The 23,906-nt window shown below is 40.1% G+C and overlaps 1 protein-coding gene across 2 annotated transcripts in view; it reads right to left on the bottom strand.

Moving 5' to 3' along the window:
* Positions 1 to 15,814, bottom strand: part of IFT74 (intraflagellar transport 74) — a 154,929-nt gene extending 139,115 nt beyond the window's left edge. The window contains exons 1-8 of one of the 2 annotated variants that reach the window (XM_062208123.1): positions 15,620 to 15,814; positions 11,927 to 12,065; positions 10,907 to 11,042; positions 5,794 to 5,842; positions 3,570 to 3,668; positions 3,329 to 3,389; positions 1,226 to 1,285; positions 67 to 128 (exon numbers count right to left, since the gene is read on the bottom strand). In XM_062208123.1, the coding sequence (XP_062064107.1) occupies positions 67 to 128; positions 1,226 to 1,285; positions 3,329 to 3,389; positions 3,570 to 3,668; positions 5,794 to 5,842; positions 10,907 to 11,042; positions 11,927 to 12,046 (587 nt within the window). In that variant the 5' untranslated portion in view covers positions 12,047 to 12,065; positions 15,620 to 15,814. The remainder of the gene's footprint in view (positions 1 to 66; positions 129 to 1,225; positions 1,286 to 3,328; positions 3,390 to 3,569; positions 3,669 to 5,793; positions 5,843 to 10,906; positions 11,043 to 11,926; positions 12,066 to 15,619) is intronic. The other variant, XM_062208124.1, reaches the window with a different exon arrangement.
* Positions 15,815 to 23,906: the final 8,092 nt, after the last annotated feature.

Genomic DNA, 23,906 nt, shown 5'->3' on the forward strand with positions numbered 1-23,906 from the left:
AAAAAGTTGAACTACCTAAAAAATTCACTTACAAATCTCTTTGATATTTAAATGGGTTGAACTTACGCTTGTCTTTCAGTAAATATGATATCCATGCTTTGTGTTTCTCGATCATTTTGGGCTTTAAGCTAAATAAACAGTTAACAGAAAAGTTAGTGATTTAATTAAAAAAAACACTAACAAATTCTTTCTTAAAGGTTATTCAGGTTATGAAACAAAGGAGAGATTATTCAAAATAATCAGAATGATACATACAAAGTTTATGAAAAAATAAAGTTAACTGTTTCCTTTAACAAAAAAAATCTCTAATAAAGTCTTTTTACACACCAAAAATATTCATTGCCTTTAGTGATCTGCCAAAAAACTGAATATAAACTTAATTTATATAAAATGCATTTCAAGAACTTATTGAATATTCAATAAATACTTCACTAGAAATTTGTTGAATTTAAAACCATCACAAATTTTATTTTTAAATCACTCAAGGAGTTTACCTAAGTATTCCTACTTGACTCTGCCTGTGTATATACAACCTACAATTTGGACAAATCCCAAATAACTGACCAAACACATAAGGCACTGAAATGCAGTTTTAAAGTTGTGAATTCTCCTGTGTTGTTAAGCTTACAATAACCTACTAAATTATGGTTTTGGAACCCAATTTTAGAAAAGAAGAGTCCTTTTTATGTATTCTTGGAATAATTTTTTGATCATATAATGAGTTTTATGTTATTTTCAATCAAAATAAGCTATCTATAATAAAAACAAGTTAGCTAATACATTTCATTGTTTTCTATCAAATAATTAATCTAAGAAATTTGTATACAAATTTTCATTTACCAACCAGTTAGTATTACATCTGGCATTATATCTATTCATTTTTCTTCTTTTGTTATAAAAGCTATGTAAAAGTGCCATTTACCTCTATCAAGTACTCAGCTCCATTTGGGCAAAAGTTATACCGAAAATATAAACTGACATATATATATAAGGAAATGTAGATGGCACTCTCTGACTAACGCTAAGTGTGATACCAATTAAAACAGCCTTGTAGACACAGTAACTAAAGTGTTAATTGGGAGAGACAACCAATGGGAACAAATTTTAAAAGAGAAGTTAAGGGAGTTCAAATATAATAGTGGTATTTAAGATCAGAGTAATGCCCATCACTAAGTTTCATAAAGTCTTATATAGATCTATTGCTTATATTTATAAATTTTCTTACCATGTTGTAATCATTCATTACTTCTTCCATTTCAGTATTGGTATTAAGTTTATCTACCAACTAAAAACAAAAGTAGAAAAAAAATTACATATATTACTCTTTATAAATTTTCTCTGTTAATTCATCACATAAGCATTCAATTATACAAACAAATAGTAACTTAAGTATTAGGACTTCTTAAGTGTATTATTTTCCTGGATATACACAAATTATTTAGCTTCTTAAGTAAACATATACCACATATTTGGCCAATAAGTAAAACACCTTTTTAGAATAGAAAAGTGAGCAGTAATTAACTACTCCTGCAGATATCTCGGAGAGTTTTACTTGCTCTGAAGAGATGGATGAGCTTTTAAAGAAGATTCTATCAAAAATAAATGTTTTAGGAAGATCTGTCATACTGTATTTTTGAGGGGAGAAAACTATTAATGGATTTAAAATTTACACTAAGGATAATATAAAAAATTGTCTTCATCTTCCAAAAACTAAAAAAAAAAAGAACAAAAAACAAGGGTATAAACAGAACACTAGTAAACCTACTTCAAAATGTTAGGCAATAGCTAACAAAGTATTTATCATGTCCCAAACACTATTCAGAGCCCATTATTCATATTAACATGCTTAATTTCCACAATTATTATAGATAAAAGAGCTAGTAACATCTAACATTTACTGGGAACTAACCATATGTCAGACTAAGTGCTTTCTATGTATCAGGCATTATTTTATTAAACCTACAAACAGCAAACTTTACATCTTATTATTTTCATATTAAGCAATTTACTTCATAAATCCCAGCATAACTAAAAATTCCTTTTCTCAGTCACTTCCTATCTTATAAAAATTGCTTGTCTCATATTTAGATTAAACATTACTTGCTAAACAACCGCAATGAATATTTCATCCTATAAAATGTTTGTTATGGATTGTATAGCTCAGAATATTTAAGAATTACAATACACAATTAGCAAATTTTATTGTTAAGTATAATGTAACAATATCAAATATGTCCATCCTAATATACCTAAATATTATGGTAAAATATTGCTTGCTTCTTGTAACACTATTTCTTAACAGGAAAAGTGAGATAAAAGCTTGTCATTTTCATTAAATAAAGCGCCCAAGGAACTGATAGAAAATATGAACCCTAGATATTTTCATAGGCCCAACATCATCCCAAGCATAAAAGCAGTTATCAACTTTGCCAAAGGGATTGCTTGTTCTCAAAGTCCACATCAGTATGCATACCTGGCAGAACTATTTTTTAAGTTACATAGTCTATTTTGATAAAATACAGATACTTTATTTTGAATAAAACATAAAGATGGAGGCAATCTGTCTGCTAAACCATTAAATTTTTAAGATTTTATAATAACAACACTTTTTGAAAACCGAAACGTAGGGTCGGCACTGTAGCGTAGCAGGTAAAGTCACCGGCTGCAGGGCCAGCATCCCATATAGGTGCCAGTTCACGTTCTGGCTGCTCCACTTCTGATCCAGCTCTATGCTATTGCCTGGGAAAGCAGTGGAAGATGGCCTAAGTGCTTGGGCCCTTGCGGCCACATGGGAGACCCAGAAGAAGCTTTTGGCTCCTGGCTTCAGATTGGCACAGCTCTGGCCCTTTCAGCCATTTGGGGAGTGAACCAGCAGATGGAAGACCTCTCTCCCTCTCTCTCTCTGCCTCTCTGTAACTCTGCCTTTCAAATAAATAAACAAATCTTAAAAAAAAAAAAACTAAAACGTGTTTTGAAAGCAATGCCATTATTACTACCCAACAAATGTTAACTTCTTCCCAAATTGTAACTTTAATCATAATTTTAATATTGTTAGGGAAAAAAGCATGTGTATATTTTTGTATTTGTAAGTAAACATTTTTAAAAAATATTGGAAGAATACTTATCAATCTGTTAAGCCACATTAATTTTGGGGAGAGAAATGAGAAAGAAAGGAAAGTAGCCCTTTATTCTCTTTCTTTTTATGGTTTCAATCTTTCACAGTAAGTATATATTCCTGTATTACTTTATACTTAAAATAATGTATTTCAAAGTGGAAAAAAAGCAATGAAAATATTGAAAAGAAATTCTCTCAGAAAAGTGCATATACCATGTTATAGTCTGCTAGTTGTCCTTGAAACTCTTTGATTTCAACAGCTAAAGTCTCTGCCCTGTAAGCATAAGAAAAACACATTTATAAATATATAAATAAGTAGATGAACATTTCAACCATTATGGATAAGTAAAAATTCAATATGATGAATATACAATACCGAATGAGCAATAAGTACTTATTCAGAAGTATAAGTAATAAAAAAGGTCTTGTATATTTTAACTGAAAAAGTACCTACCTCTTTTCATATGACAAATACACAGAATTCTCCTGATTGTACATTTCTATTTCTTTCTGAAGCTTATTAATTTCAGTTGTAAGTTCACTTATTTTACTTCTGATCAAAAAGAAATAAAAAAGTCAGGAATAATTCTAATCCAGAAGGCTTTCTAGTTAAATCTTACATTTTTCATAAATGTACAACACAAATGGTTTGTGCAATTCGTTAAATGGCTCATTAAGCTCTGAATAAAGATAACCTCAGTCTATTCTAATCAATTAATTTGAAACTGACATAGATTCTCTAATCATTAACAAATTGTTAAATTAACAACAGGAGTCACTGTGCACTAATCCCCATGCAGGACCTCTGTCCTCAATGAATTATATGATGAGAGTTAAATATGATATTTGTTCCCAAACAGTTTTTGTGTGCTTGTGTGTGTGCTGGTGTGTGCAAACTGTTGAAATCTTAACTTAGTATAGAGTTGATCTTCTCTGTACAAAGTTAATTGAAAATGAATCTTAATGGAGAATGGGACTGGGAAGGAGCGAGGGAGGAGGAGGAGGAGGGGTGGAAGTGTGGGAGGAGGGTGGGTATGGTGGGAAGAATAACTATATTCCTAAAACAGCACTTTTAAAATTTGTATTCCTTTAAAATTAAATTTTTAAAAATTTTAAAGAAGCAAAAAAATTTAAACTTTATGCTATATTTTATTTCTAGATTTTTTTTTTTTTTTTTGACAGGCAGAGTTAGACAGTGAGAGAGAGAGACAGAGTGAAAGGTCTTCATTCCGTTGGTTCACTCCCCAAATGGCCGCTATGGCTGCTGTGTCCGGTGTGCTGTGCCGATCTGAAGCCAGGAGCCAGGTGCTTCCTCCTGTTCTCCCATGGGGTGCAGGGCCCAAGCACTTGGGCCATCCTCCACTGCACTCCCAGGCCACAGCAGAGAGCTGGCCTGGAAGAGGAGCAACCGGGATAGAATCCGGCACCCTGACCGGGACCAGAACCCTGGGGTGCTGGCACTACAGGCAGAGGATTAGCCTAATGAGCCATGGCGTCGGCCTATTTCTAGATTTTTAAAAAGATTTGGTTATTTATTTTGAAAGTCAGAGTTACAGAGAAAGAAGGAGAAACACAGATCTTCCATCCACTGGATCACTCCCCAAAGGATTGCAACAGCCAGACTGTATTAGGCCAAACCCGGGAGCCTGGAACTTCTTCTGGGTCTTCCACATGGATGCAGGGTCCCAGGCACTTAAACCATCTACCACTGCTTTTCCAGACACACTAGCAGGGAGCTGGATTGGAAGTTGGGTAGATGAGTCTCGAACTGGCACTCAAATGGGAAGCCTGTAATGCAGGCAATGGCTTAACCCACTACACCACAATGCCAGAATGACTTGTGCTATGGTTTAAACCTTTGTGTGCCTTCCAAAATTTATATTCAAACTTAATCTCCATAAAATTAAGAGATAGGTGTTTGGTGCAGAAGGTAAGATGCCATTTGGGATTCCTGCATTCAATACTGCAGTGCCTGTGAGTCCTGACTCTGTCCCTGATTCTGGCTTCCTACTAATGTGCTCTCGGAGAGGCATAAGCAATCGTGTCCCTGCCACTGACATGAGAGACCCAGGCTGAGTTCTCAGTTTATAACTTTGGCTTGGCCCAGTCCAATAGCTGTAGGCATCTGTGGACCGAACTAGTGGATAAAGGCTCTTTATTTTTCTGCCTCTCAAATTAATTAATTAAACTTTTTTTTTAAATAAAAAAAGCAGTATTAAAAGGTGGAGCTCTGGGATGTAATTAGTACAGGAGGTTTTCCCTTATAGATGGGATTAATGCCTTATATAGCTAGGCCCTTTTTTTGCCCTTCTATCATGAGAAGATACAGACAGCCATCTATGAGAAACAGGCTTTCAGCAAACATTCAATCTGCCAGCACTTTGAGTTTGGACTTCTTAACTTCCAGAACTATGAAAAATAAATTTCTATTATTTGTAAATTACACAGTTTCAAGTATTCTGCCTTAGTAGACTAATCAGATTTTAAGACAAAACATACACAGAATTAAAATTCTCAGCCTAACTGGATTATCATATTATTCTGCAGTATAGCCAAATGAGCCAATATTAAATTAGAATACAAAATAATTCTTAGAAATCAAAAGACACCTAATTATCATAAGTACCACAGCTAAAATTCAAGATCATATATAGAAAAGATGTGTTTGTTTAACATACCTGAGAAGTCCAAGATAATAAGATTTGTCTAAAATTTGTCTTTGGGGACCTAAAAAATATTTTTTAAGTGTTAGTGTTCAGTTTTAAAATTCCACTCAAACAGCAAACTCAGCACAATCAGAATAATACACAATTCTCATACAGTAGCCACGAATGTCCCAATAAATCAAGAAAAGTTGAAATAGAAAAGAGAATAAATATATTAGAATCATGATATAAGGAAAGCTTGAATTGAGACCATAAAGATGGGGGGCTAGTGCTGTGATATGGTGGGTGAAGCCACTGTCTGTGGCACCAGCATCCTGTATGTGCACTGGTTCAAGTCCCAGATGCTCCTTATCCAATCCAGCTCTTTGTCTATGGCCTGGGAAAGCAAGTGCTTGGGTCCCTGAACCCTCATGAGAGACCGGGAGGAAGCTCTTGGCTCCTGGCTTCAGACAGGCCCAGCTCTGGCTGTTGTGGCCATTTGGGGAGTGAACCAGCAGATGGAAGACCTCTCTCTCCTCTTTCTCTCTCTGTAACTCAGCCTCTCAAATAAATAAATAAATCTTAAAAAAAAAAAAAAAGACCACAAAGATGGGACCACAGGTGAGCTGTTAGGACAACAGACTCCACAGGACAGGCTGACTGCAAAGACAGTGAATCTAAGGGAGTTTAGAACAGAACTTTCCAAGAGAACTTTCCACAATAACGGGGTTATATTAGCCCTGGTCAATAGAGTATCCAGATGAGACTATTAAGAGATTGAAATTTGACAGGTTCTACTGGGGAACTATTTTTTTCTACTTAATTAAAATTTATGTAGCTTTATGTGACGATTGGCTGTCATACAGGAGGACAGTGCTGATATTCCTCAATAGGAGCAAGAGATCAGGATTTTTCAAATTTGTCTCAGATATTTTTTTTTTTTTTTTGACAGGCAGAGTGGACAGCAAGAAAGAGGGATAGTGAGAAAGGTCTTCCTTTTTGCCGTTGGTTCACCCTCCAATGGCCGCCGCAGTTGGCGCGCTGCGGCCGGCACACCGTGCTGATCCGAAGGCAGGAGCCAGGTGCTTCTCCTGGTCTCCCATGTGGGTGCAGGGCCCAAGCACTTGGGCCATCCTCCACTGCCTTCCCGGGCCATAGCAGAGAGCTGGCCTGGAAGAGGGGCAACCGGGATAGAATCCAGCGCCCCAACTGGCACTAGAACCTGGTGTGCCAGCGCCGCAAGGCAGAGGACTAGCCTGTTAAGCCAGGGCGCTGGCCGGGAATGTTTTATTATTATGGGAAACTGGACACTAGAGTAGATAGGAACAATAGCAGCGCATAACAGCATACAGTGAAAACAATCAAAATTCTCCTATAGGGCTTTGAAATCTACTGGTAGACATTCTCTTAAATGAGACTGGAGAAAAGTAGTAAGTATGAATTTTCGTATGTTTCTACCTTTAATGTCTTCCATAAGTAATATTAAACAAATATTTTTGTAAATATATTTTTAAGACTAGTTGAATGAATACTTACTAGTTAATTTGGAGCTATTTTTCTATGCTATTTTAATTATTAAGCAAATGTATAAATAATCAGTGGGTTTTTAAAATTTAGTCAGCTGAATGATATCACAAGAAAATTTAAGGCTTTCAATGGACCTGCCCTGGAGTCAAAGGATGCCCAGGTCAGAGCCACAGATCTTATTGGCTCTAAGCTGAAAAGCCCTTCACTCAGCCCAACTTCCAAAGTGACCACTGCAGCTGAGGGGATGGTCAAGTAGGGTCAGCAACATTGCAGGCAGAACTGTAAATTTCTTGTTAGAGATGCCCCCTGCCTTGACCTGGCCAGCTCTCCTCCCAGCCCAGCCAAGTAATGAAAGTCAACAGAGTGCCTTCCCCTAGGAGGTTCACACCTCCCTTAGGATATACCCCATGTGAAGAGATAGGTAGGTCTGGGCCTCTTAACTTACAAGGCCTAAAGCCCAACAGATTATTATCAAGCCCCTTCTATCAGGTTCTATTAGCCTCTCAATCAGAAAACTTAATTGTAGCTTAGACAGCACCTTTCTTAGCACATCTAATAATGACTCTGTCCTTTGTTCTAGACCCTGTCTAGTGCACTTGGGCCTCATTCCTTTGTAATCATAACCTCTACTCTACCACCAATGGCTCTACTCCCAACCTGTGTGTACTGATGGTCCTCTTCCCCACTTAATGCTGTATAATTGTTCAAACCTGGTAAATGCCACTCTTAGGATCATTGGTTACTATCCTCACTCTGTCTTTTATGACCTTGTCTAAATATGATCAGAGTTGGTGAACTTAGAAGGCTTCCATAGCCTTGGCAACTCATGACGACAGCCTAGGGTGGTTACTGGCGCCATAAACTAGAGTGTCAATTTGTTGGGTCAACAACAGGAGCCACTGTGCACTTGCTCATGTGGGATCTCTGTCCATAATGTGCTGTACATTTTGATTTAATGCTATAACTAGTACTCAAACAATATGTTTCACTTTGTGTTTCTATGTGGGTGCAAACTGTTGAAATCTTTATACTAAATTGATCTTCTGTATATAAAGAGAATTGAAAATGAATCTTGATGTGAATGGAAGGGGAGAGGGAGCGGGAGAGGGGAGGGCTGAGGGTGGGAGGGAAGTTATGGGAGGGGGAAGCCATTGTAATCCATAAGCTGTACACTGGAAATTTATATTCATTAAATAAAAGTTAAAAAAAAAAAAAAGAAAATTTAAGGCGGGCTTTCAAAGGGCATGATATACTGTATTATGAAAAATACAGGGGCCGGTGTTATGGCATAGTGAGTAAAGCTGCCGCCTGCAGTGCTGGCATCCATATGGGTGCCAGTTCGAGTACCCGCTGCTTTTCTTCCCATCCAGCTCTCTGCTATGGCCTGGGAAAGCAGTAGAAGATGGCCCAAGTCCTTGGGCCCCTGCACCCCTGTGGGAGACCCAGAAGAAGCTCTTGGCTCCTGGCTTTGGATCAGCGCAGCTCTGGCCATTGTGACCAACTGGGGAGTGAACCAGTGGATGGAAGACCTCTCTCTCTATCTGCCTCTTCTTCTCTCTGTGTGTAACAGTGACTTTCAAGTAAATCAATAAATCTTTAAAGAAAAAAGAAAAATAAGTCATCCCTTGGTATCCAAGGAGGATTGGGTCTGGTATACCCTGCAGATATGAAAATCTGTAGATGTTCAAGTCCCTCATATAAAACAGTATAGTATTTGCATGTAACCTATGCACCTCCTCCCCTATCATCTCTACATTACTTACAGTATCTAATACAACATAAATGCTATGTAAATAGTTATTATACTGTATTATTTAGGGAATAATGACAAGCAAAAATTATACTGTATCTGTTCAATAGAGATACAATTTTTAAAATATAATTTCTATCAGTAGTTGGTTCAATCTGTGGATATAGAATACATGGATACAAAATGCTAACTGTAATATGATTTTTTTTTAAGAAGATTTATGTATTTTAGTTGAAAGGCAGAGTTACAGAAGGAGAGGGAGAGAGATCTTCTTTCCTCTGGTTCACTCCCCAAATAGCTGCAAAGGCTGGAGCTGGGCCAGGTTAAAGCCAGGATCCAGGAGCTTCATCCAGGTCTCCCGGTGGGTGCAGGGGCCCAGGAACTTAGGCCATATTCCACTGCTTTCCCAGGCACATTAGCAGGGAGCTAGAATGGAAGTAGAGCAGCCGGGACTCAAACTGGCACCCATGTGGAATGCCAGCATCACAGGCAGTAACTTAATCTCCTACATCATACTGCCAGCTCCCAATATGATGTCTTATAAGTAATTATATGCCAGCAGAATATCTTTTTTTGTTTGTTTGTTTTTGACAGGCAGAGTGGACAGTGAGAGAGAGACAGAGAGAAAGGTCTTCCTTTTTGCCGTTGGTTCACCCTCCAATGGCCGCCGCGGTAGCACGCTGCGGCCGGCGCACCGCGCTGTTCCGATGGCAGGAGCCAGGTGCTTCTCCTGGTCTCCCATGGGGTGCAGGGCCCAAGCACTTGGGCCATCCTCCACTGCACTCCCTGGCCACAGCAGAGAGCTGGCCTGGAAGAGGGGCAACCGGGACAGGATCGGTGCCCCGACCGGGACTAGAACCCGGTGTGCCGGCGCCGCAAGGCGGAGGATTAGCCTGTTGAGCCACGGCGCCGGCCAGCAGAATATCTTTATCCCTCACATTGTCATTAATACCAGAAAACAAAAAATGCTTTATATAAAAGTTCATTAAGTTTTGGGTTATATATACTCACGTACCAAATTTTTAAAACATAACGTATAATGTACTGTTCTGCTTTCTAAATACATGAAGGGTCATAATCATATTCAGTATACATCTATGTGTTAAGTTTCATTTCCTTAAGCAGTATTTACAATGGAGTATTAATTATCTTGATTCACTTCTTGTAAATACACTCACATTTTAATAATGTCCTTTTGATATGAAAACTATTAAAGAGTATTTCAGAATATTTCTTTGTAGTACTAAGAATCTAATGTGTATCCTGAACATTTCTTCAAGTTATTTTGAATTTTTTCAAGTTACAGTTATAGTAAAGTCACAGTAAAACTCTATGTTCAGAAAAATAAAGGCTAAAATAGGCTGGCGCCGTGGCTTAACAGGTTAATCCTCCGCCTTGCGGCACTGGCACACCGGGTTCTAGTTCCAGTTGGGGCGCCGGATTCTATCCTGGTTGCCCCTCTTCCAGGCCAGCTCTCTGCTATGGCCCGGGAAGGCAGTGGAGGATGGCCCAAGTGTTTGGGCCCTGCACCCGCATGGGAGACCAGGAGAAGCACCTGGCTCCTGGCTTCGGGTTGGCGCGGTGCGCCGGCCGCTGCGGCCATTGGAGAGTGAACCAAAGGCAAAGGAAGACCTTTCTCTCTGTCTTTCTCTCTCACTATCCACTCTGCCTGTAAAAAAAGAAAAAGGCTAAAATAGTTCATATACGTATGTAAGTTTCTGGTTCACAACATATTTTACATTAATTCTGCTATTTAACTTCACAAAAATTTTGTGCATCAAAGATTAAGAATTACATGCTTTAATTTTGACTTGACTTTGACTATAGTATTTCTTATATAAAATATGCCCATCTTCTTAAAATAGATACCTTTCATCCCAGTTTTCATTCCACTCAATCCTTGTTGTGTCACAGGACGATCAGCTACTTTGATTTGAGATGACAGAACTCCACCAGTCCCTACAGGACCTGCACGAGAACCTGGTCTTGCTGTTCCAGGTGGCATCTATATGACAAGTGAGATTACACTCAGTAAACTGAAAAAGCACTGCACCTTTACTACTGTAGGACTGCAAAGAAAATTTTTGAAAAAAACAGAATCTACACAATTTATAAAATATTACTAATTTTTTAAAAATTTATTTGAAAGGAAGAGTTACAGAGATAAAGAAAGAGACACACAGAGAGAGATATCTTCCAACAGCTGGCTCCCCAACTTAAGCCAGGAGCCTGGAGCTTCCTCTGGGTCTCACATGTGGGTGCAGTCTATCCAGTTTCATTTGATTCTAGCCCATATACTATCCCACTTAAATCATTGCTTCTTTTTAAAAAAAAAAAAAAATATTGCTTCTTTAAAATAAATTTGAGGGGGCCAGCACTGTGGCATAGCAGGTAAAAGCTGCCACCTGCAGTGCCAGCATCCCATACAGGCACTGGTTCAGCTCCCAGCTGCTCCACTTCAGGTCCAGCTCTCTGCTATGGCCTGTGAAAGCAGTAGAAGATGGCTCATGTCCTTGGGCCCCTGCACCCACATGGGAAGACCCAGAGGAAGCTCCTGGCTCCTAACTTTGGATGAGCACAGAGAGAACTCTCTCTCTCTCTCTCTCTGCCTCTCTTCTCTCTGTGTAACTCTTTTAAATAAATAAATATTTTTTTTAAATAAATAAATTTGAGGATTACTAAGGCCAGGCATCCACTTTAATAGTGTTCCTTTTTCTCAGTAGTGTCTTTCAAATATTCTCCCACATTTATACTTGCTGATGCATTCCAAAATAACATATATACTGTATTTATAGAACAAAGGAACAAAGTAGAATCTCTAATTATAGAGAGGATTTCCAACTTCTATCAGAAAATATGTAGAATTCAACAGATTAGTTTTAAACTTACTCCAGTTGCCACTCGAATATTTCCTGATGGGGGTCGCATTCCAGAAGGAGGCCTTCCTGTCAACCCAATTCCACCTCTTGAAACAGGGCGAGTTGCTGAAGGTTTGTGATTATTTGCCATTGTTTGCTCACTTTATCCACTGTTTGGAAACAATAAATATTTCAATTTTCCTTTGATGTGTTTACAGCAAAACACCATAATACCCTTCCTTTAAACATTTAATTCACAAAGATTTGTTTTGAAAACTGGCATTGCAGGTACTACTACAAAGCCAAGCCTCCTTTAATTTTGTTCAAATCTGACATTAATGCTCTGTTTAGAACTATAGGATCATATATTACAACATTCCTCCCTCAAATCCTATTTTCTTACCAAAATAAAGTCCTTCTAGTTATCATGCCATACTCTGTTTTCTCTTTTCTGACATATCCAACATATTTCCCAATCAAATATCTGTTTTCTGGTTTATGACTAACTCTTTTATATTCTGTCTCTGCTAGAAATACTTCCTTTGACTCTTCACCTTAACAGAAGCCAGAATTCCCCCAAGGTAAAACTTTTAGGGAAGGCTATTTTATTTTAGTAAGTTCCTGTCCCACAATTTCAAAGCATAGGAGGAAATACTCTCCTTGCTCCAAAGTGTCACTTTTAAAACATTCTTCCAGGTATTATTATTATTATTTTTTTTTTGAAAGGCAGAGTGGACACTGAGAGAGAGAGAGAGAGACAGAGAGAAAGGTCTTCCTTTTCTGTTGGTTCACCCCACAATGGCCGCTGCGGCCAGCGCGCTGCGGCCTGTGCACCGTGCTGATCCAAAGCCAGCAGCCAGGTGCTTCTCCTGGTTTCCCAGCGCCCCGACCAGGACTAGAACCCGGGGTGCCAGCGCCGCAGGCAGAGGATTAGCCTAGTGAGCCACTGTGTGGGCCTCTGCCAGGTCTTTAAAAAAATAAACAGGATTGGGACTGGCGCCCTGGCGCACTAGGTTAATTCTCCGCCTGCGGTGCCGGCATCCCATGTGGGTGCTGGTTCTAGTCCCGGTTGCTCCTCTTCCAGTCCAGCTCTCTGCTGTGGCCTGGGAAAGCAGAGGAAGATGGCCCAAGTCCTTGGACCCTGCACCTGCACAGGAGACCGAGAAGAGGCACCTGGCTCCTGATCAGTGTAGCTCCGGTCGTTGCGGCCATTTGGGGAGTGAACCAATGGAAAAGGAAGACCTTTCTCTCTGTCTCTCTCTCTCACTGGCTGTAACTCTGTCAAATAAACAAATAAAAATCTTTAAAAAAAAATAAAGCCGGCGCCACAGCTCACTAGGCTAATCCTCCACCTGCGGCGAGGCACCCCGGGTTCTAGTCCTGGTCGGGGTGCCAGATACTGTCCCGGTTGCTCCTCTTCCAGTCCAGCTCTCTGCTGTGGCCCGGGAGTGCAGTGGAGGATGGCCCAGGTGCTTGGGCCCTGCACCCGCATGGGAGACCAGGAGAAGCACCTGGCTCCTGGCTTCGGATCAGTGCGGTGTGCCGGCCGCAGCGGCCACTGGGGGGTTAACCAAAGGAAGGAAGACCTTTCTCTCTGTCTCTCTCTCTCACTGTCCACTCTGCCTATCAAAAAAAAAAAAAACAAAAAAAAAAACAGGATTCACTTCCTTTGAGGACCAGGGAATAGAACCATATTGCTTTGGGTCTTTCAAGGTTGCTATTAACTAGCAACCTCCTAACTTCTCTGTCTTTACTGAAGTCTTTTTTTTTTTTTTTTAGCTAGTTCACAACCTCTCCATTCTAATCCCACATTACCCTGGGTGATTTCCCCTTGGATACTAGATCTAGTACCTAATATTCCACCTTCAACAGTTCCCTGACCTCAATTTCAGTAAACATCTCAATTACATTTCAGGCTTTCATAGCCTGGCCAGACAGGAGCTTGTCATCATTTAGAAATACTTCATCTCAGCCGGCACCACGGCTCAATAGGCTAATCCTCCGCCTGTGGCGCCGGCACACCGGGTTCTAGTCCCGGTTGCTCCTCTTCCAGTCCAGCTCTCTGCTGTGGCCCGGGAGTGCAGTGGAGGATGGCCCAAGTCCATGGGTCCTGCACCCACATGGGAGACCAGGAGAAGCACCTGGCTCCTGGCTTCGGATCAGCGTGGTGCATAGGCCACAAAGCGCGGGCCGCGGCGGCCATTGTGGGGTGAACCAATGGAAAAGGAAGACCTTTCTCTCTGTCTCTCTCACTGTCCACTCTGCCTGTCAAAAAAAAAAAAAAAATACTTCATCTCAAACATCTTAATCCAGTTACTCTACTCTCTAGCCTTAATCTCATCTTTTTAATAAATTAATTAATATTATTGGAAAGGCACAGAGACACAGTGTGAGAAACAGTCAAAGGGCTCCCATTTGCAGGCCAACTCCCCCAAATGCCCAAAATAGCTGGAAGGTGCCAGGCCAAAGGCAGGACCTGGAAACTCAATCCGGGTGACAGAGACTCAGTGATTTTGGGAGCAGAGCCAAGACCTGAATTCAGCCACTCCCAAAAGGGAGGTAAGGCATCTCAAAAGGTATCAACTGCTGTTACCAAATGGCTACTCCCTTTTCTCATCTTTATTTTCACCACACCACCCATTAAACTATCTCCTTAATTCACTTATTATCTCCCAGTTTGCCAGTTCTCTCTTTTATTCAGAATATTATATAAAAAATTTTACCAGCAATTTAGAGTAGCATTATTTTCAAATTGAGAGTCACCTCTTCACAAGTTGTGAAAAACATTTTGGCAGGTTATGACCAATATGCTTTAAACATAGGGGAAAAAAAGAGTTCACTAATCACAGGAAGGATAAGTATTGTTTCCTTAACTTTTTATATTATGTTTATATAAATTTAAACATTTTTGTGTAGTGGCCTGCAGTGTAAAAACGCTATGTCCTACTACAAGTCATGCAGAAAACTTACAATGAGCTAGAGAAAGAATATGGAGAAAAAGAGAACAGTGCCCAAGACTCTATCCTGGAAATGTCAATACATACAGACCACACAGGAGAAAACTAGTGTAAGAGAGCAAAGACCAGCCCCAAGGGGGGTCAAGAGAGCAGCAGAGGCACTAGCAAGGAATGTTGCTAATTGCAGGGTTCTTCAATCCGATATTCATGCAATCTCCAAGGTTATCAAAACAATCAGAGAGGCAGCCTGGCCTTTAGTTACAGAAAGATCGGGGCAGTTACCAGCTGTTTAATCCTAGCACCTCACTAAGGCCCTCACTTAGGAGGCGTTTCCTCAACTCTAAAATAGAAACGTGGCAGTGAGCTCTACCTTGCAGCTTGGAAAAGTACAGATGTTACACGCGAAACATCTAGTACCTATCACTATCGTTATCCTTCCGAAGCAAACTTCCCAGACATGTTAAGTGGAAGGTTGCTAAGTCCTTTCCACTGTGACCAACGGTCAGAAATCCATAGCTTTTGACTGAAACCCTTCCGCCCAGTTCCTGGACCCTACCCTCCGGTCTCGGCTTGGCGGGTCTCCTCAGGGCACGCTAGAGGTCTCTGCACCCGTGGCCCGACTACAGATGGGGAGTTCTGGGCCTGGATGAGGGCCTAAACACAACAGCTAAGCACCCAAGAGTTCGAATTTGTTTTGTTTGGAGCCATCAGCATCTCCAAACGATAATCACCGCAGGAGGAAACGGTTAAGGTCTAGGACTTCTCACCTCCGCCGGCGCGGAAAGAGGGCGGCTGCACGGCTTCGGGGCGCTCCAACCTCTTTCTGAGGCGGCCAGTAAAGCAGAACCCACAAGCCGGCCCCGCACACTCGGTCACCCGCTCGCTGCTCCTGGTTCTCCCGCAGCTTCCCTAGGCCGTGAGGCCTAACCTCTAGGCGACGCGCGCCGTCGCGTATCCCGGCAACGGGGGGGGGGGGGCGAGGCTGGAGAAGTTCCCGCCTCCCGATTGGCCAGCCCTTCGCTTTCGCCTCCGGTAGCGACGCGCTGAGACAGAGCATAGTGCTCTCGCGATATTTGAGAACTGATTTTTTTTTTTTTTTTTTTTTTTTTTAAGACCTCAGTTCTTTTCTGGAAGAAATGTAAAGCTGCAGGCTGGCTACGGAACGGAAGGATTTATTTGAACGCCTCGGTTTTCTAGATAATAAGAGCACCCTCTGTGTTCCTGACCGAATAAACTGGCAGGTCGTGTTACCTTGCTGTGTAACCTCGCATCTGCTGCCCTGTAATGGTTTACGCTTTTATAAGAGTGGTTTGAAGTTACTGGTGGCAGGCAGCCTTGTAAAGTCTCTTTATTCTTAATTATTGTAGTGTCCCGTCCTGTTAGGACTGCATAACATACACAACAATGAGCATGAGTGCGATTCTGGCACCATCTGTTTTATTAATTTTATTGGAAGTTTCCTGTCTTTTAGCTTCCTTCCATCAGAGTTCTTTTGATTCAAATTTATGAGGGAGGCTGTGAGTTAAGTGGAAAGTGTTTCTGATAAAATGATTTTAAAAAGATTTAAGAACTACTTCAATCTCACTTATCTAATAAAATAGCTTTCAGCTTTCGTTTTCCTAGTCCTCATATGGAGAGACCCGAAAGTACTTGCATACATATTGAGATATTTAACATTATTTTATATCTTATTTCCAACTTGCATATATTTTTTACATTCAGATTTATCCTCTTAAATTCCTGCCTTTGTGGAATTTAAAATCAGTATAATATAAATAAAGTAATGTCATATGGCGGTTTGTAAAATAGTTTCAGGAATGACTGTAATGGACATTTGTCTTCCTGTTAGTCATTTTGTAGCTCGGTTGTCAGTTCTTCACCTACCCCCATCCCAACCTTACCACAGGAACCAAGAGTGACTTACGCTGGCTGTCACAGGCTTCCTTATTACCTGGGCATGAGCATTTTGATTCCCAGATTCTCCAATCTAATCTGATGCAACCACCCCAAACCTGAATGAAAACCAGAAGCAGGACACCTGTTAGACAGCTTCCATCTGCTGGCCCACAAGCAAACACCCAACAGATGGGACTCAAGTAGAAGCCAGAAGCTGGGAACTCAGCCCAAGTCTCCCATGTGGTGGCAAGGACCCAATCAGTGAGCCATCCTCAGTGGCTCCAGACACCTGAAGTCAGGAGACAGAGACGAGCCTGGAACCAAGGCACTGCATGTGGGTGTCAGAACTATTGTCTCAACCACTAGGCCAAAAGCCCCACAAGGACAGATTTTAATCAGTAAGGCTCATATACTGTTACAAAATGGAAAAGAGTCCAACATGGACTGAATTAAAACTTGATTTGTACACAAGTGATTGGACATTTTAAAGGGTGAATGAAATTGTTGGGAAAGGCAGTGGCTGAGCAAGTACTTAGTTGGGTCAAGATTTACATGTGAAGATTTACAAAGAAGCCGGCACTGTGGCACAGTGGCATAGTGGGTTAGTCCTCTGCCTACAGGTCCGGCATCCCATTTGGGCACTGGTTCCAGTCCCGGCTGTTCCACTTCTGATCCAGCTCTCTGCTATAGCCTGGGAAAGCAGTAGAAGATGGTCCAAGTACTTGGGCACCTGCACCCACGTGGGAGACCAAGAAGAAGCTCCTGGTTCCTGGCTTCCAATCAGTACAGCTCTGGCCATTTGGGAAGTGAACCAGTGGATGGAAGACCTTTCTGTCTCTCCCTCTTGCTGTCTGTAACTCTACCTCTCAAATAAATAAATAAAATCTTTTTAAAAATTTACAAAAAGATTCTCTCCTTTGACCAAAGCTTTAGCCATGTTCCTTTCAGTCCTTTCTGTGTATGCTCAACTTAATCTTCCTTCCCTGTCCTATAAAATCAAGGTTGAGCAAGAATCCTGCTAAGTGAGTTTGGCAAAAAATTCCTATCCCTAATATCTGACCACTCTCGATATTTTTCACTTTGTACTATTTTCAACAAGAGATGAGTTTGTCTATGAAGAGTTTCCCTTTACCCATGATCTTTCTTCTTAGTAACATTCCATCCACTGACCCTCACCCTGCTCTTAGCTATACATTTCCACTTTTGCCTATGCTTCTTGTAATCAGAGCTGAGCTCAATCTCTGTGAACTCCATTGCAGTGATCCCTATACCTATTGTTGGCCTCTCTTGAATATGTTGTTAGCAAGTGCCCATGGTCTGAATATATGTGTCCTCTCAATATTCATATGTTGAAGTCCAGCCCCTTAGGTCCTGGTGTTGGGACCTGGGGGCCTTTGGAAACTGACTAGGTCAGGAAGGCAGAGACCTTGTGAATGGAATCCTTGTTAAACAGGCTTCTTGGAGCCCCTCAGCCATTTCTGCCATGGAAGGACATAGCAAAAAGTCATTATCTATGAAACAGAGAAACCTCACCAGACACAGAACCTACTGGCCCCTGGATATTCGATTTTCCTGACTCCAGAATTGTGAGTGATACATTTCTGTTGTAAATTTCAGTCTAAGCTATTTTATTATAGCAGACTAAATGGACTAAGACACAAGTATCATAACTAATTTTTCTAGCATAGGACATTGGTCCATGTGAAACCCATTTAGGTTTGTTAACCAGTGCTTATCTAAGTTGGGTTCCCACCCTCCCACAGATAGAAAGGAGCCATATCTTGATGCGTTCTCTGGAAAAAATTCTTTTGTAGCCTTATTTTCTCAGGCAAGTACTTCAAGGGGAGTAGGGTCATCCTAGGGATGTGGCCTTGAACTATTATAAACAGTGTCAGTGTTCAAGTCTTTGTAGGCCAAGGTTGACGCCTAGTCAAGAAGTGTACTTAGAGGAGCCTAGCTAGAGTTTGGTCAAGGAGAGAAATTTTGTCACTGTTTCCTTGTTTTTTGTTTATTACTACCAAAAAGCCATGCATTCATTGAGAGCAGCAACATATTTATTTTTGTATCCTGAGTACCTATATAGAAGAGTGAGTTCTTCAGCACTCCTTACATAAATAGATCTAAAGGTAGCAGTGAAGTCCCAAGAACCTAACCTCAAATAACCAGGCAGCTGAGCCTCAGTGAGCTACCACATATTTCAAAAGTGTAAAAAAAAAATTCAGAATCAAAGGCCAGGCACCACTGTTCTGTGAAGTGGAATTTACTTAATCCAGACAGTATGATACATCTTTTTCTTTTTTTCTCTGATTTTGTTTCTACTGTTCCAGTTATTTTCAAGAAAATGTTTCATTTTCTATTTTGTATTTATTTTATCTCAAGGTTTCTTGCTTACTCATAATATATTTATTCATTGTTGCTACTTATCTAGGACCTCTGCTGCTTCACAGTAACCATTCACTAGTTTTTCCCTATGGATTTTTTGGTTTCTGATTCCCATTGCCAGATTATTGTCCCATATTAAAATTCTCAGTGAAAGGAAGCAAGATTTATTCAGTTAATTAGAGGCTATTATGTAACCCACAGTCCAATTGATTATTTGTCTCCTTGAGGCAGTAAGGTTTGACCAACAGGATATTATTTAAATACTGAAAATACCCAAGCATCCCAGGCCCCAAAGAGGAAAAACATTAACAAAATATCATGAACACACTTCTGCAGTATGTTTGTAGATGCTATGATCTGAACATAGGTTGGCTCCTAAATTCATTCAGGAGTTTGAATTCCAAGTCATATGTTAATGGTTCTATGATGGGGGAAATTTAACACAAATATGTTGTTCAGAGGTGAGGCCTTTGGGATGTGATGATATTGCAGTTGGTCATTAAGATGGGGCACCTATGACTGAATCCTGGTGGCTTTATACCAGGGGTGGAAAATGTTCGGCCCATGGGCTATACAAAGCCTGCAGAATCATCTGATCTGGCACTGCCAACATAACCATAGACAGGACTCAATTCAATAAATCTACAGCAGGTTAATATCTAAGTTAATAATTTTGTATGGTCTGTGAATGACATTATAAATATCCAAATGGTACTTGGCAGACAAATGGCTCTCCACTCCTGCTTTACAGAGATTTAAATAGATATATGTGTTCCCTGTCTCTTGCTATATGATGTTCTGTCTTCCATTAAGAATTCCATCACCAAAGGGTGAACCAATGGAGCTAGCCAATCTTAGACTGTGAACCACTGGAACTGTGAGCCAAAATAAACCACTTATCTTTATGAAGCTAGCTTCCTCAGATGTTTCATTATAGTAACAAACAGCTAATGGATTTATTTTAGAACATAAAACTTTCAGGGGTGTCATCATTGGATATTCTAATGAAAAATAGTGAAAAGATTAATCAGCCTAGTAGTGTATTTTACATCAGCTGAAACAAGAACTTTGATATACTAGTGGTAAAGTCTATGGAAAGAAAATGGCTATAAAAATTCAAAGGTACATGGCCTTTGACACAGAATTTGCTTTTAGGAATTCAGTTTATAGTCAGATTGAATTCATACACATGGAATACATATGTTCCTACGCAAGATTATTAGTCTGTACAGGGTTTTAATAGCAAAAGATTAGGAAAAACCTAAGGATACAGATTAAATAATGCCACACTCATAAATTATATAAAATTTGGTCATTAAAAACAAGGATTCTCCTAGGAGCCTCAAAAGAAAGGAAATCACAATGGAATTGTATGCTGATAATACAGTAGTCATATAATAGAAATACTTTCTTTGTGATCCAAAGAAATAGCTATGTCGATGTTTGATTTAGAATTTGTGAAGATTATTTATTTATTTATTTTTATTTGACAGATAGAGTTAGACAGTGAAAAAGAGAGACAGAGAGGTCTTTCTTCCGTTGGTTCACCCCTCAAATGGCTGCTACCACCGGTGCACTGTGCCGATCCGAGGTCAGGAGCCAGGTGCTTCCTCCTGGTCTCCCATGCGGGTGCAGGGCCCAGGGACCTGGGCCATCCTCCGCTGCCCTTCCGGGCCACAGCAGAGAGCTGGACTGGAAGAGGAGCAACTGGGACAAGAACCCGGTGCCCATATGGGATGCTGGCGCCACAGGTGGAGGATTAACCAAGTGAGCCACGGTGCTGGCCCCTAGAATTTGTGAAGATTAATAGAAAGATCTAAAGAACAATACAATAGAAAGAATTCTTTGTTTTGATATTCTGTGCCCCATTTGAATTCCCAGAATTCGCATCAAGATTATTTTAAACTGAAGGCATTTGAGATCCCACAAATGAAGGGCAAAAAAAAGCCTTCTCAGAGCTTTCTCTTTTTTTTGACAGGCAGAGTGGACAGTGAGAGAGAGAGAGAGAAAGGTCTTCCTTTTTTTTTCTTTGGTTCACCCTCCAATGGCCACTGCAGCTGGCGCACTGCGCTGATCCGAAGTCAGAAGCCAGGTGCTTTTCCTGGTCTCCTATGCGGGTACAGGGCCCAAGCTCTTGGGCCATCCTCCACTGCCTTCCTGGGCCACAGCAGAGAGCTGGACAGGAAGAGGAGCAACCAGGACAGAATCTGGTGCCCTGACCAGGACTAGAACCTGGTGTGCCGGCGCCGCAGGCGGAGGATTAGCCTATCGAGCCACGGTGCTGGCCTCAGAGCTTTCTTTATATGACTAAAAGGAGCAAATTCTAGGAAATGAGGCCACCATGAATCCCAATTTGTAGCCCTGAGAAGACAGAAACACTACTCATCCCTGTATAGAGGAACATTATTTCTCTCTCTCTCAATTTATTTTATTTTAAAGTCAGAGTTAAAAAAAGTGAGGGAGAGACAGAGAGATCTTCCATTTGCTGGTTCACTCCCTGGATGGCCACAACAGCCGGGGCTGGGCTAGGTCAAAGCAAGGAGCCAGAAGTGATTTTCCAGGTTTCTCTGGAAAGCACTTGGGCCATCTTCCACTGCTTTTCCCAGGCCATTAGCAGGGAGCTGGATCGGAAGTGGAGTAGCCAGGACACGAACTGGCGGCAATACAGGAGACAGGCATCACAGTCATTGGCTTTACCTGTTATGTCACAATGTTGGCCCCTATCGCAGACTGTCTTATCTGCTCTCCTAAAATTCTGTTTGTCCACCCTAAAGAAACCTATTTGTAAAAAACCATTTATTTCCTCTTCTTTTTCCTACAAAGGTAAGTATATACTCATAAGTTTAACCATTTGATGAGCCAGCTGCTTCTTTTCTTGGCTCTTGTATCTATGAAATTTAGTTTTATCTCCTGTTAATCTTTTGTCAGTTTTATTTGCAGGCCCCCATACACAGGGTACAGGATAAGTTTTCTTCCCCTACATTATGGAAAATTATCTAAGATATAACATATGGTTAAAGCAAGTTGAAGAAGTATTCAAGCTAATATTTTCTTACATCTTGTAAATAATCCTCAGGAATTAAACAATAAACCAATAACAATGCATCCAGAGAGGAAAATTGATTGGCTAGTGTTTGAAAATTTGCATTCTATATCCTAGAATGAGGGAGAGAAGGTAGGGTAGGAAGTATCATTATGTTCTTAAAACTGTATATATGAACTACATGAAATTTGTTCCCTTTATATAAACAAATAAAAAAATAAAAAACTGAGGAATATATTATTTTGTTTACCTTTAAGTAGTAAAAATAATGACTAAATTCCATATTAGCCATCATTTTGTGAATTATGTAGTTACCTTGACTGTTTCAAAAATATGAAAAAAAGATAATATTAGATGTTTAGCAACAGAAAAAAGCTGATCAAATGTATTAGCACTAGGAGAATGTCTTTCTTCTCTTTGGACATCAAAAGCTTGAGACCAACTACCTGTTTTAACAGCTATTTTTAAAAGAAAGGTTGAAGCAAATATTCACTTTGAAACATTTTCTTTAATCTTCCACATTGCCAGGAAGCACAATGTGATTCAGAGGCTGCTAACCACCCAAAGATGGAATTCATATTTCACATTTTGTACTTTTTTCCTTATATTCCAATGGATTTGTTTTTCTTTGGGGGAGGGGTATACAGTCTTAATCTTAACTTTCAAAGACCTTGGAAATATTAAAATTCCATCATTTCTGCCAAAATGTTTATAATATTTTCTGTAGTATATGTAATAGTCCCTGGGTAATGATAACTTGACTTAGGATTGTTCAACTTTACAATGGTGCAAAGGTGATACACATTCACTAGAAACAGTACTTCCAGTTTTGAATGTTGGTGTCTTCCTGTGCTAATAATGATAAGCAGTATAAAGCTCTCTGCATGCCAGGCAGTGACAGCACTTGGAACTCCCAGTATGCCATGGGATCATGAGAACAAATGATAGTACTATAAAATGTACTGCACTGCCAGTGTTTAATAATGATATTAACATTTTTACTATAAAATAGCCTTTGTGTTAAATGATTTTGCAAAAATATAAGCTAATGTAAGTGTTGCAAGCATGTTTAAAGTAAGTTAGACTAAGCTATGATGTTTGCTAGATTAGAAAAGGATAAAAGAAAAATTCTGAGCTGTTCTAAATTTAATTACGAGGGCCAGAAGATAGAGGAAGAGAAAAGGAAGTTAATCAATTAACAGCAGAAAGTAACGGAAGACTCTTACACATTCCCAAAATTGTGCCACAACCCTCAGATGCCAGCTCTTCCTGCTTAGATATACATTTTTCAGACGATTAACTCAAGTCATCCACAAAGCAACAAGTACTTCTTAAAGATTGTCCTCCTTATCCCCAAACTGTCCCTGCTTTGCAAGTTCTTATGCTTCTTGTCTATAGCCAGTGCAGGTACACTGTAAACAATGTACGCTTTCCTTCCCCAAATTTTCATTATAAAAATACTCTTGGCTCCAAGGTGCAATGGACATACTCCAGGACCTGGTCCTTCTCTGGATGGCATCAATAACAGCTCGATAAACTCTTTTTTTTTTCCCAATAAACTCTTCTATCAGCTTAATAGTTCTATTAAATGCAATTTTGGCTTACCATATTTTCAACTTATCATGGGTGTATTAGGATGTAACTCTACTATAAATTGAGGAGGAACTATATTGCGCTATACTAACCCAGAGTTTTGGTAACTATGTCTATTTGTGGGACTTTTGTAAAAGAAA

Source organism: Lepus europaeus, chromosome 12, assembly GCF_033115175.1.
Source record: "Lepus europaeus isolate LE1 chromosome 12, mLepTim1.pri, whole genome shotgun sequence".
Lineage (NCBI taxonomy): Eukaryota > Metazoa > Chordata > Mammalia > Lagomorpha > Leporidae > Lepus > Lepus europaeus.